This window comes from Plectropomus leopardus, chromosome 12 (genome assembly GCF_008729295.1).
Source record: "Plectropomus leopardus isolate mb chromosome 12, YSFRI_Pleo_2.0, whole genome shotgun sequence".
NCBI classification, from domain to species: domain Eukaryota; kingdom Metazoa; phylum Chordata; class Actinopteri; order Perciformes; family Serranidae; genus Plectropomus; species Plectropomus leopardus.
In genome coordinates this window covers 14,400,266-14,413,722 of record NC_056474.1, presented here as the reverse complement: position 1 = coordinate 14,413,722, position 13,457 = coordinate 14,400,266, and the positions used below count along the sequence as shown (strand labels likewise).

Genomic DNA, 13,457 nt, shown 5'->3' with positions numbered 1-13,457 from the left:
TCTGGTGCATACTATCGACATAAGGTCATAGACATTTAACTGTAATGATACCATCACCAACATGTCTACAAATTTCTTTTCGTCTTAGTAATCAGGGTTACAATAATCGTAACCATTTGAGGCAGATTCAGCTCATTTAGTGGCAGGCCATGACCTGACTGACTCAGAGGTCTCTTGCTTTCCAGGCTTTAGGAATGTCCAGCATCCCCCCGAGAGAGAGAAAGAATGAAAGGAAGAAAGAGAGAGCTTGTTCAGATTTATGGCACACAAGGAAGCAGGTAAGTATTCTCACATACTTAACGAACAAGTTGACACGAACATTTTAAGGCAGTGAATCACACACCAAAGCAGATGATTGTCAAAAATCCTCTTTACCTCACTATATTTAGCATGTTTTTATTAGAGTGCAAAGGACGGGGTTTTATTCTGGAAATAGGATTTAAATCTGAAGTTATAGCAGTTTACAAATGAAAAATAAAAATTACACTTGGGTGTTAATTTAATTAATGTATATTGTTGTACCATCCCTAATGTTACAAATATTAAATGACTGGAAAAATATGCATGACCCTCCCTCCACCATAAATAACCTTTTTTTTTTTTTTACATATATTCACACCAAATGTAGTTATTTGAGTCAATACAACGGGAAATAAGCACACATTGCTGCATTAGCAATATGTGCATATGAGTGCTTTCTTTGTTGTGCATAATTTGTTTAAGGACTGTCGGAAATGTGATTAACCCATCATTTATGTTATTATAGTTTCTGGCTAAGATATCTGGGGTAATTTTTGTGATTTTTATGGAAAACATGCCTTTTAAACTCCTCGGGGGATTTGAGTTTTAACAGGTATTTTTAAAAAGTGCAAAATGTAACCTTAAAGTTATACGTCCCTCCCGTGAGCCAGAATTAGAATCACAAGTTCCTCCCAAGAGTTTGACATGTTTCCCCCTTTTTGTAACCCCCCAGTTCACTAACAAACAGTCCCTAACAGTACATGCATTCATATACTATACACAAAACTTATGTGTAACTACAAAAAAAAAGATTTCCTCTTTTCCCATACTGCAATAATGAAAACATATGATACATTTGTCTAACTGTTAAAGCTTTCGTTTTTAATTTATGATGTTTCCATGAATGTGCAAAATACAAAGTCTCCTCATTTTTAACATTTTCGAAAATTGTACCCATCAAACACATTAAATTCTGCGTGATAGTGTGGGCATCAGTCGTATGCGTGATCGTTTTATAGCATCTGTTTTATCATTTTCTTGTGCTGGCAGATACATTTCCAACTCAATATTATCAATCACAATATTGTAAGACTTGGAACGGAGTCTTTTGGGTCAAGTAAAAATGATGAGCTCCATCTGCAGATTTGCTGCATTCACTTGTGCTCTGCTGAGGGGAGGATTTTATAACTCTTCTATTTAAGAGCCGCTCCACTAGTTGTTTGAATAAAATGTTTTATGTTTAACCCCAGAAAGAAAAACATTAGCTGGTTTGTGTTTTTCCCCACTTCAGAGGAAATTTTTAAAAGCCCAAAGAGTATTCCCTTGATTTTATGGTTAGGTGTTGATGTCATCGTGAAGGAGAAGAACAGAAGTACTTAAAAGATGATGAGATCTGAATTTAAATGAGTCCAGTTACTTTGGAGGTTAGACCAAAAGAGAGAGAGGGAGAGAGGGAAAGAGACACATCTGTGATTATACTTAGTTACGGTGGGACCACCAGTGCTCTCGGAAGTGTAGGCCGCAAGCTTTGAAAACAAATCTTTCTTGACCCAAGAGAATCAGGTGAAGGGTAACTCCTGGTGCCGTTTTACAAAGCTGAAATAATTTCCTTTTGGTCAGAGTTTGAGGAAGTTTCGCTTCATATGACCTCACTCTTTCCGTGTTTCTGTTTGAGTTATATTAATACAAGAAGGAAATTAGCTATTTAGAACTCCCTGTGAAGAATAGGGTCATGTTAATAGTATGTAATTAATCATTGTCACTGTGTCTGTAACTGGTTGCCTTGAGTTTCCAGCAGAAACTCTAAAAGTCCTGGCCTATCAGTCAAAGGCTATCTTAACTTTGTTTTTACTGTCATGTGAAATAAGATATCTGACACAGTGGTTTTTTTTGGACACAGTTTTCTTTTGTCCTGCTTGCAGCAGTAATACCACAATGAGTTACACAGGATTTTGTTCCTGTTGTGTTCTGAATCTGAAGCCCATGAGTACTAGGGGTCGACCGATATTGTTTTTTCAGGGCCGATGCCAATGCTGATTATTAGTTGTTAATGAGACCAATAACTGATATTTGGAACCATTATGCATTTAAAATAAAAATTCAAATATTTCAGTTAATATTTAGAATTTGAAATATAACCAAACTAAACTCCAATAAATTACTTTAGCAAATGTTTAGTCAAAACTGAAATCTTCAACACCATATACTGCAAGTTTTCTTTAAAATAAAGTCAAGTGTTTTTTTTTATTAAAAAATGAATAAATAAAAATAGCTTCCTGAGGTCACGAGTATCTTTAATGGAAGCAGAAATATACACCACAGTCTCCTCAATGAATTCTGTAAACTAAGAATCAGCCACAAATGTTGGCATGCAGTGAATGCTATTTTACCTTCTCGAGCTTTTTAAATTCTCACCTTGTTTCTCTCCTTTGAGCCAAAAAAACCACCAGTGAGTCCAAGAGATCAAAAGCATGAGCAGCACTGGATAATGTCAGCCAGTGGACCGAGGGGTCAGGTCTCAACGCGGCGTCTCATGACAGGATGTCCCGACCCTGTGGACTGGTATCCACATCAGCCCATACAGGAAGCTCCCTTACAGCTGTTGACACCAGCTCATCTGTTAGACTGCTGCTTGACTTGCTGTCTGTTCCAATTAACTCATTTGCTAATGTGCCAGCACATGAATAAGGACTCATTAATTATCATTCTGATGGCAGGTCCATCTCATTTTGTGAAGTGTAGTGTACATAGATGCCTAATTAAGTGCCTTTATTTTTACTGAAGCTTGTTCTTTTGTGTGAACAATTAAAGGGGACCTACTAGGTTCATTTTTAGGTTCATATATGTATTTTGGGTTCTACTAGAATATGTTTATATGTTTTAATGATCAAGAAAATATTTAATTCTTTCATACTGTCTGTGCTGGAACGCCTGTATTCACCCTCTGTCTAAGTAGGCTTTATTTTTGCGCCTTTCTCTTTAAGCTTGCCTCCTGAAAGTGACATTATCTCCAAGGATGGTGAAAGCATGACACGTCCTACTCACCCTACCCGCCTTTGATCGGCTTACTCTGACATCCTAACCCCAACCAGTCTCACTCCTCATGCCTAAACCCAACCAATCCAACCAACGATGCAAACGAGTACTAGCCAGTCAGAGGGAGAGAGTCATGCCTTTGCCATCTTAGGAAAAAAATTTGGCCTCCCATAAAAGCCCAGTCCGCTCTGATTGGTCAGGGTTTCCCACATTCAGTCTCTCTGCACAGGACCCCACGAAGCTCACTAGTCTTTGAAGCCAGTTTTTGTAATTGTATAATTACATCATCATGTGATGCCCTGCGGCCCACAAAGACTTTTTACCAGACGAGAGAGAGGTCTGTAAATCCATGGATACATTTTTTGAGCATCACAATGCCGGCGAAATGACTCATTTGAGCCATTTGGTCTGATAGCAAAAGTCTAGAAGAGCCACGCAGTAAACAAATTTTATCCCCGTTCAAGTCCACGGAGCACTGATCCGGAATTAGCTGCACTCGGCTGCCATATGACTCTAGTCACTTGCTCTGTGGCCTCCACAGTGTGAAAGTAGTGCCAGTCATCTGCAGATCATGCATGGCAGTTGAACAATTTTGGCTTCATGCTCCACTGAGCAACTTTCATGGGAATGATCAAGCCCCACATTCAACACTGTGTCCATTTCTCTAAATACATCCATGTCTTGGCAACTTTCTCATTAGATTTAGCAAATTTTTAGCCCCTTTTTTAAAAACTTTATTTCCCAAAAGCGACAAATTCAGCGACTTAATTTGACCTTTAGAGATAAAGAGAGAAATTCTGTAGAGAAATATTGTAATTCATTACCTTGCATACTGCTCAAAGTAATCAGAGTCCATGGCTCTTCAGCCATCAGCCCGGGGTCTTTCCCTCTCTGGGACATCTGTAAATCAGTAGAAACTTTTGTGAGCATTAATGCCCTCATTAAATGATTTCACCATCGTGAGTTGATCCATAAGTAGTCTAGAAGAGTTGCAAAATTGAATAGTTTCATCGTCATTTAAGTTAGCAGAGCACTAAACCGTAAATAAGCTGGTCAGCCACACTTTGTTGAGGATTTTATATTGAATCTAATTCAATCTAATATTTTATGCTGCCATTAATGTGCAATTATGTCACTAATGTGGAAATGAGCATATGATGTCACCTGGCAACTTTTAGTGGTTTTTGGAGCTAGTGCTAGCTATCTTCGTTGGAAAAGAGTTGGCAACAGTTCTCTGCATCTTCACTGTAGCCGGGGGATCGACTGTAACGGAGAATAGCAGCACTTTTTACCATAAAACCAGATGAGCACGTAAAGACGTCATGTTGTATTCAAAGTAGAAGTTGGAACAGTTGGAAACAGAGTATTCAGATCGATCGGAAGTCTGAGGTTTTTGCTCACTGGGATTTAAAGTTGAGATCTGATACAGATGTTTACTGCACTTATGAAGTCTTAGTCCAGGCCACAGTCATTGTTTCATATCTTTATCAGATCATTTCTGTTGGTCTTTACCATATGCTATCTAACAAAACAGAAGCTACATTAAAAACAATCTTTGAATCTGTAAGCTGGGTGTTTTGACCGCTGACTGTGGTTGAACAACATTAGTAGATAATCACAATGTGGAGGACAATTACAGCACATATGTTGCCTTTTCTATACCCTGTGGTTGACAAAAAACCAAACTGTGGTGTGGATTAAAGATCGATGACAGATGGAAACAGGGCAACATCTTATAGTTTATAAACATGCATATAGTGTGGGTTTGTGTGAGGGCTAATGTGCACCCACAATTTTGTTTATCTGTGCACAATGTGGCAGGCATCAAAGGAAGCCAAACACACACAAAAAGGAGCACATCCACCAAACCTCCATATGGCATTAGTTTGTTTCCCCTTAAATGATTTAGGCTTTATCTACACTGCATCCTCTAATCTGATCTACCGTCCACCAAAGTCACACATGTTCAGTTTACACCGGTAAAAAACAGAAAACAGCCTTCGAGACATTTCACAAGTGTAAACATGCTGAATGTGACATTGATGCCTGCTTTGACCGAGCTTCCTCTGATCTGATCTTGTCATTTCCACATAAACAATGAGAAAACATGTTGTCCCTATTTTTAAATGTTTAGACAGGAATGGAAAAAACCAACTTTCTTACCACTATGATGGGAAATTGTCAGCTTTGACTTGGCTGTGTGAATGAAGCCAAATAACACCCAGACTAGCCAGACATTTAGTCAGACTTTAAACATAAATCGTGTGTTTTCATGTGTTAGATGTCTGCGGCTGCTATTTGGGTCTATCTGTCAGTTCCTATTTTGCACAAAGCCCTTCATAGTGTAGCTCCCCTTCAGATCAAATCAGCACCCTCAATCAACAGTTTCCAGATCTACAGGGAAACAGAGTTAGCCTGCGGGTGATTAAATATATGGTTCAAAGAGTGGAGTTAACATGCTTTTTGTATGTTTACTTAAAGGAACCAATGAAGTTTCAGATTTTAGTTACTGAAAGTGGTTGTTTAAGCACAGATAGACATGAAGTAGTTATAAATGGTCAGTGCCACAATATTGCGGTCAGAACAGAAGCCTCAGCGACAGTTCTTCTAATACGCACTAAATACCTTTATGCACCAAGAGCCTAACAAATAAACAACGCAAAATTGCAAAATACTTACCTGCAGTTTGCGACCGTTACAACATTTGTTCAGTAAAAGGTTTTGATGCAAAGCATGCAGTTTGGAAATGTGTAACTTACACAATAAACTTAAAAGACTATGCTTTGCATATGATGACCACAAGCCAAGGCATAATCTCAGATGATGAGGCGCCATGCTGTGCTCTTTTTGCTAATTTTCTTGTAACTTTACGTAATTGTTGCAAATTTTAGGGTCATTTTTTGTTAAGTTGCTCATTGCCTTTCTTCCCATGTTTTTGAAAGAAATCCAGCCAGTGTGCTCAGGTTTCAAAGGGTTAAGGCATGGGCAAGGGAGTCCTCAGACTTACTGCAGGGGCCCATTTGAATTTTTTGATGAATTCAACAGATTATTTGCAAAGATAAAAATCATATAAATTAAGCAAAACAAAGCAACCAATTTAATGCACACTATAATAATAATAAAGTTTATTTAGATAGCACTTTTCAAAACCAACATTACAAAGTGCTGTAAAGTTGAAATCACAAAACACACACAGGAAAATTTTTAAAATGCAACACAAAAGAAAAAATATAAGATCAACACTCAGAAGAAAATAATAGAAAAGGAAAAAATACAACACGGAAGAAAAAATCAAAATCAGTGGTTGAAAATAAAATCAAAACAGTGCAGAGCAAGACTAAGTGCAATTTCAGGTACCATATATTAATAAAGCAATCCATTAAAAATGAATGCCTTTTGATTAAAAATACATTTTTAAAAATGATTTAAAAGAGGACAGTGATGTAGCAAGATGGAGATCATCAGGCAGATCATTCCATAGCCCTAAAACAATACTAATTTGCATAATACTACATATTAATACTACAAAACATTAATGATAAACTTACTGTAGACCACTGATCCTTGTCGAATGAATCCATGGTGTATAAATATATTAATCTCTCTAATTATTATTTTAATAGTTTAGTATTGTATGCACCATATTAAGGTATACATGGCACTTTAGGATGTCATACATGTTATTGTATGCTGAGTTTAGTATGAGACTCACTTTGAGCAAGGAGTTGTTATAAAGGGAACAAAGCGATTATTATTACCATTGTTAATGACATCTTTATCATAACTGGTAATGTTCCAAATATGATGTTGACTGTGGCATGACATTAGGCAGCTTAAATTCCTTTTGAAAACAATGCGTGCAAGTCCTCACATATGGTTGTTCTAACTAGAAATATATGAGCATCAGGAGGGCTGCTATTTATCTTAGCAGGCAGGAAACACAAGATGATAGCAAAGAGCTGCAGCAGGCAAGAAGGACAATAAATGACTTCCTCTATTTAGCAGGCAAACTCAAATCCAAAACTTGCTGAAGAGAATATGTTGGGAGAGAAAATAGAGGTATGTCAGCAATACTCATCGCTTCAAAGACACTGCTTGACATAGTCTGACATTGCTTTGTTTGATTAATTAGTGTTCATTATGATTAATCTTCTTCTAATCTGTGAGTAAGAGACTGAAAGCACTGTAAATTTTAAACTTCCGCACAAAATGACCAAGAATCTATGGAAATAATTTAAGAATAGCACTGCCCCTCTGTCATTCCCCTACAATTAAAATAAAGCTTCTAATTTTATTCCCGCTACTGATGTTGCTCTTCTCTTGTAGCCTCAGGAAAGAATGCAGTGTGCTTAAAGTTTTAACAATGCATTTCAACTCAAATGAGCAACATAGTAAATAATGTTGTTGACCACGATGTCTTGACTCAGCTTTATAGGATGCTTCATAAACTGTAGCATAGCAACCAACTAGCAGTAATGTCCAAAGACAACAGCTCTGGTTAGCTCTGCACTTTATGGTCTAATGAAGGTTTTTGGTATACATCCAGCATGGTTTTGTATTTACTGAGGTCACTAATCATCTAAGAAATACAAAACCATAACGATGAGGAACGTCATTCCACTCACAACAACACATTTCTATCCTGATAATTAGGATATCTTTTGTTTTTGAAGCTTTAGTTTGGGGTCAATGTTTAAAGAGCACGAGTAAAAAGCAAACCACTTTCCACTTCATGACTAACCCTACTAACCAGATCACAACCTAATTGAAAAGTAGATGGAAGCGATGTCTGCGTCAATATTTTCCACGGTCATCAAGTGAACACAAGAAAGGAAATTTATCACAGTAAAGTTTTATTGTGATTGTACAGCCCACCAGTAATTTCCAGACATTTTTACCCAAAGTTGTACATTGTAAATCTGTCAGTTGTATGACAAGTTTGTTTTTGTAAGTGTTTTACTTGGAGATTTTCTCCATCTAGTATGTGACAGCAAGTATACAATATGCAGCCTTATCCATCACACAGAGTAAAAGAGGCTGCTGATATGTAGTCAAGGTGGGTAAAACACAAGAAACTTGGAGCACAGGTTTCTTGTGTTTTAGTTGAATTTAGAGTAAAGCAGGACAGGAAGATCCAACTTGGCTTTATAGGAGCTGTATGTAGGATTTAGGGGTATCTATTGGCAAAAATTGTATATCATATTCATAACTGTAGGAGCAGCGTGATTGGCACACGTCTTCACATTTCATTGTTCTTACAGAAAGTGTAGCCTAGTATGCAAGGAGTCTGCAGTTACTGCTGTTAGTTACTACTATTGGTTACTACTCCACGATTTTACTCTTAAATATTAAGCGCACATTTCGCCGACCTTGCCAAAGTGTTGCCAACTGCCTAGTTTTCCTATATGGACGTGCTTGCATACAGGTTGACAGGCCCTAAACCTAGCCTGCATAAGTTTACGCCAAGTATGTAACATGATGATGCCTTACCATTTTTCTTTTTCTAAACCTATACATAACATTACTTGCTTAAAAATAGCCAGCCTAACTTTGCATTAAGTATGTAACTTTACATTAGTTGTAAGTTGTTAAGTATGTAATATGACGGCACCATTCGTAGGGCTCTAGTTGATAAGATATCATACAAGCCGCAGTGTGAGGATACATTCATCTGCGGATGGCTTTCACTTGCACTTTCATTGGTGGTACTTGTTTGGCAACGTAATTAAAAATTCCTTCATAGTAAACCATTAAAGAGGACTCTAAGGAGACCAAAGAAAATAAACTGACACATGGAGATCGCTGAAACCAGCACCTTCTTATTAAGTACAGGCCAAATCAATTGGAGCAGACCAGATGTTCAGCAAGTGGGTTGACCTTTTTGTTTGTCATGGTTTTCATTTTGATATCAACTTCTGGTCTGGTAGTAAAAGGAGAAGACTGACTTGAGGGGAAATCGAAGGTGTGTGAACACTTCTAATAAGAGTTCAGCGAGAGGAAACAAAGTTCAGACACGCATCACATTAAAGGAAACGTCATATAAAATTCACCCTGCTGTGAGTTCTGTGGGAGTTCTGTTACATCTGTTGCTAATGTGGGGTACATTTCCCGACAAGGGCTGAAAAAAACAAGTACTTCAGAAACAGTCACATTTCCCTGAAAGTATCGTGACGTGCATGAGATATTTTCTCATTGTCCCATGAAGTGCTGTGAATATCATCACCTCCCACCCAGCACAAGAATACATGAATCAAATTCAATGTGCCGATTTGACATTCTGTGTATCCTCTATATGCACTGAAGCTGAGGATTCCCCGTGTTTTGTTAAGAGTGATGGACACATTGGTTAAGTTTGAATGAGGAAGGAGAGATGAAGAGATAGATAGGAGCCGGAAGGAATGGGACGCCCTACCATATTCTTATTTTTACAATTTCATGCAAAGTAACTACTAAACTACAGCCACTAACTGTAGTTGAAGTTGTCGTGGTTGTGATTGGTCAATATTTTCAACCAAACCACAAAGGGCCAAAGTAAAAAGATCTTTTGATATGCCGAATGTTTCCAAAATTAGTAAAAGCACTTGTGGACAAGTTGTCAACTGAAATAGAAACTTAATGCCTGTTGACATTTGTGACAAACATGTTGACAAGTTTGCTATTTGAGTGGTCATTTGTGTGTGTGTGTTTGTGTGTGTGTGTTCTTGTGCATGCGTGCTTGCATGTGGCTGGTTTTAAACCAGTTTGCCTGCATGGATTCAGATCCCAGAGTCAGTAATTGAGTCCAAACATTTGAAGCTGATCTCAGATAAGCAACTAACAGTCTGCTCATATCACTGCTCTCACACACAGACATAAAGGACACAAGCAAAAAGACATGCTGACCGTGATACAAACATGCACACATACTGCAAATGCTGCCTACCAGTATAGGTCTACCTGCCGCTGTTTCATGTAGTAGCATTTATGTAGTTGTATGCAATAGAATTTATAAGAAATAGTCGACTGTATACTGCCATAAAGGGTTCAGTGTTGAGGAATATATTGGCAGAAATGGACTGTAATATATGAATTATGTATTCTTTAGTGTATAATCACCTGGAAATAGGAGTTGTTGTGTCATTACCATAGAGTGAGACATTTATATCTGCATAGGGGGCAGGTCCTCATCCACGGATATTACCATGTTGCACTGCCATGCTTTTACAGTAGTCCAGAGGGGACAAACCAATTACTAGCTCTAGATAGAGTCATTTCCATTTTCACATTTTTTGTCACCATAGTTAGCCCTTCCGTGACAAGTCAAGACAAGTCATTTATTTTCTAAGGTGAAACTGCTTTATTCAGTGTTTTTACCAGTTTAAATCACCATTTATTTTTTAGAGGAAGAGACCTCTGTGCATAATTCATCTCTGTAAAAACAGCTGAATGTCTAGATTTTAAGTTATCAGATAAAAAAGGTGAGCACACTTTAGGTGCTGGGCAAGCAGCCCATCTCCAACAAGCCAAAAAGCATTGATTTTAACATGAAACTGCTTTATTCAGTGTTTTTGCTTGTTTTAATCGCCTGGTCTGTTTGTTTTGTGAGAAGAGACCTCTGCAGATAATTTGGTTCTCAGTCAAAACCCTCTGAATAGTGAGCAGTGAAGGAATTTTAACCAGGAGAAGTTTCACTTAATTCCAATCTGCGATCCTCACTGCTAGATGCCACTAAATCCTAATGAATCTTACACACTTCTGCTTTAACAGAGTGTGAGTCCCATCTTAAGTCTTTGTGGGAGGTAGCTCAGACAAACATGAAAACATTTTTTAATGTAATGCCACATCGGAGTATTCTTCTGTCATTGATTTTTGAAGTTTAATCAGTATGGTAAGGGTAATGAAAATGTGTTTTGAGGCTTATCTGTTAATGAGGTAATGGGGTATCAGTCTCCCTTTCTTCTTCTGTCTTCCATAAAAATGTGATTCCAGGTGATTTTACCCTCAACTCTGTCAAAGTTAATTAATACATCCATTCCTCTTTCTGATGATAATGACTGAAGAGCTTTGTACTTCTTAAAAAGAATCTTTCAACATGATTAAATGAAAATTCAAGGCAACTTAATTAATCTTTGTAGTCTTTATTCTCTCAGCATAGCATAATTGAAAGAGTCCTAGTTTCGTAGCTCTCTGATCATGGAAATTAGTTAGATGAGTTGAAGGCTCCACTGCAGCTCTAAATCTGAGGCTTACATTATATGCACTGATGTTCCAAGGTTACATCTTAACATCCAGAGGAAGTGTAAACCTTCAGTAATGGCTGTGCCATTATGGAGCATCCGGTGATTCATCCCTCTCTGTCCTCAGTCCAAGGAGCAGTTTGCCTTTAGAAAACACTGCAGAAACTGTAGCAAAATGACAGATATTATCTTGCAGGAGTTATGTTGTCTTTCAGTGCTAACAATATAATCCTTTGGAAAGTGCTTGTTTTTTTCTAAACACAGGCAAATATGCTGTCTTAAAAAAAAAAAAAAAAAAACATCATCCATCCAAACACAAAACACATGTCAACCATAGATCTATTAGCCAGGTGTAATATGAAAAGTGATGAATGCTCAGAAAATTTCAGGTTTAATCTTACACCTCTTAACTTAAAAGCATTATTTCAACGAAGCTGTTTTCAGCAAAAAAGCTCTGATAAACTCATTACACATAGACCAGCCCAGCACCAGACGGCATACAAACAAAGCTAGCAACTATTCGAGATGGTTAACCATTTAGCTGCTGAAAGCAAGAAAGGCAGACAGGTGCCTTGCCACTGTTCCAACAGCTCATCTTGAAACCCCAGTAGTCTGGAGAACGTCCCTGTGAACATAAAGACCATTGGTCCAACAGCTCACTATCCCTATAACAAATGCTCACTGTGCCAAAAATATAGATTCTCCCTGTCGTTAGAATGATTCACTTGCCTTACTCTGCCTCTGACTGGCTTACCCTGATATTCTTAAGTAACCTTAACCAATCTTATTTCTAATGTCTAAATTTAACCAAACCAACCAATTAAGGCAATGAGTACAAGCCAGTCTGAGGCAGAGTTGGGAGGGTCATGCCTTCGCCATTGTAGGAAAAAAAAAACAGGCGCTTTGAAAGGTCTGATTATTTATGTGGGAGAGTGTGAATTTTCAGAGCAGTGTGCCTTTGGAGCAATAGGTGTTTGTTTATGGGATACCGGGCTGTCTGACAAATGGGCTCTTGGTCCAGTGGGACAGTTTTTGTACTATCAAGGTTTGGGAATAATGAGCCATCAGAGCGAAATCCAGCCTTTCAGCCTGTCCCTGTCAGATGGTAGACAATAGGTGCATTTCAGCCAGTGCATTTTGCCTGTCCGTGCACACTGTTTACCCGCCATTAAAACATGATAGGTTAATGCTACTCCAACTACAAACGGACAACGAATGGAAACCAGAACACTTCAGCCACATAAAGTTTCCTATCGCCTATAATTTCTGCATACATATGCACATAGAAATCAGCAATTCCCTAACTCTCAGACATAGTTTTCAGCTGGCCTATAAACTACAAAAGCATATCAGAATACCAGAATACCTGAAATTCAGTTGTGGCTTTTGGTTTTGGTGTGCCACCCCAAGATTTTCAGTGGTCCCATTTGATCAGCTGCTATGATTCACTGATACATCTCAGTTTTTGGATTTCATGTATTGCTAATTGTCTCCCTGCATGCAGAGTGCAATGGTGCCATTTTATGTCACAGAGCACAGTTCAAGCAACATTTGTTCTGTACAAACAACCACACCTGGCCCCTCAGCTGCAGCTCCAGTTTCAGTAGAACAATCCTCCCATCGTCAGGGTTCCCACAGAAACCCGAAACCTTACTTATATATTTAGAGACAAACTGCCACTGTCAGCATAAAGTATTGCCAACCTTGACACCTGGGGTCTCTGCTGATGGTCATGGTGGTAGATGCTGATGTGTGTGCTCTTTCCTCATATGCACTTAGCTGTGTGCATGGTTTCACATTGTATACTTGTGTAACAGAAACCAAACCTTTGCATGCTTCAAAGTGGTCATATTGCAGTCTAAGGGGGTACATTTTTGATCGAGATGCTTGTGGTATTTCTGTCGGCTTGAAGGACTTAGCCTGCTATGCGTCCTCACAGCGCTCTTAGCGGTGGCTTTTTTCACA

General features: G+C 38.2%; 1 protein-coding gene across 1 annotated transcript in view; it reads left to right on the top strand.

Annotated features, from left to right (window-relative positions):
• The window catches only part of tnn (tenascin N), a 73,476-nt gene that overhangs the window by 8,788 nt on the left and 51,231 nt on the right, over positions 1–13,457 (top strand). The window contains exon 3 of the mRNA XM_042497247.1: positions 186–278. Coding sequence (XP_042353181.1) covers positions 260–278 — 19 coding nt within the window. The 5' untranslated portion in view covers positions 186–259. The remainder of the gene's footprint in view (positions 1–185; positions 279–13,457) is intronic.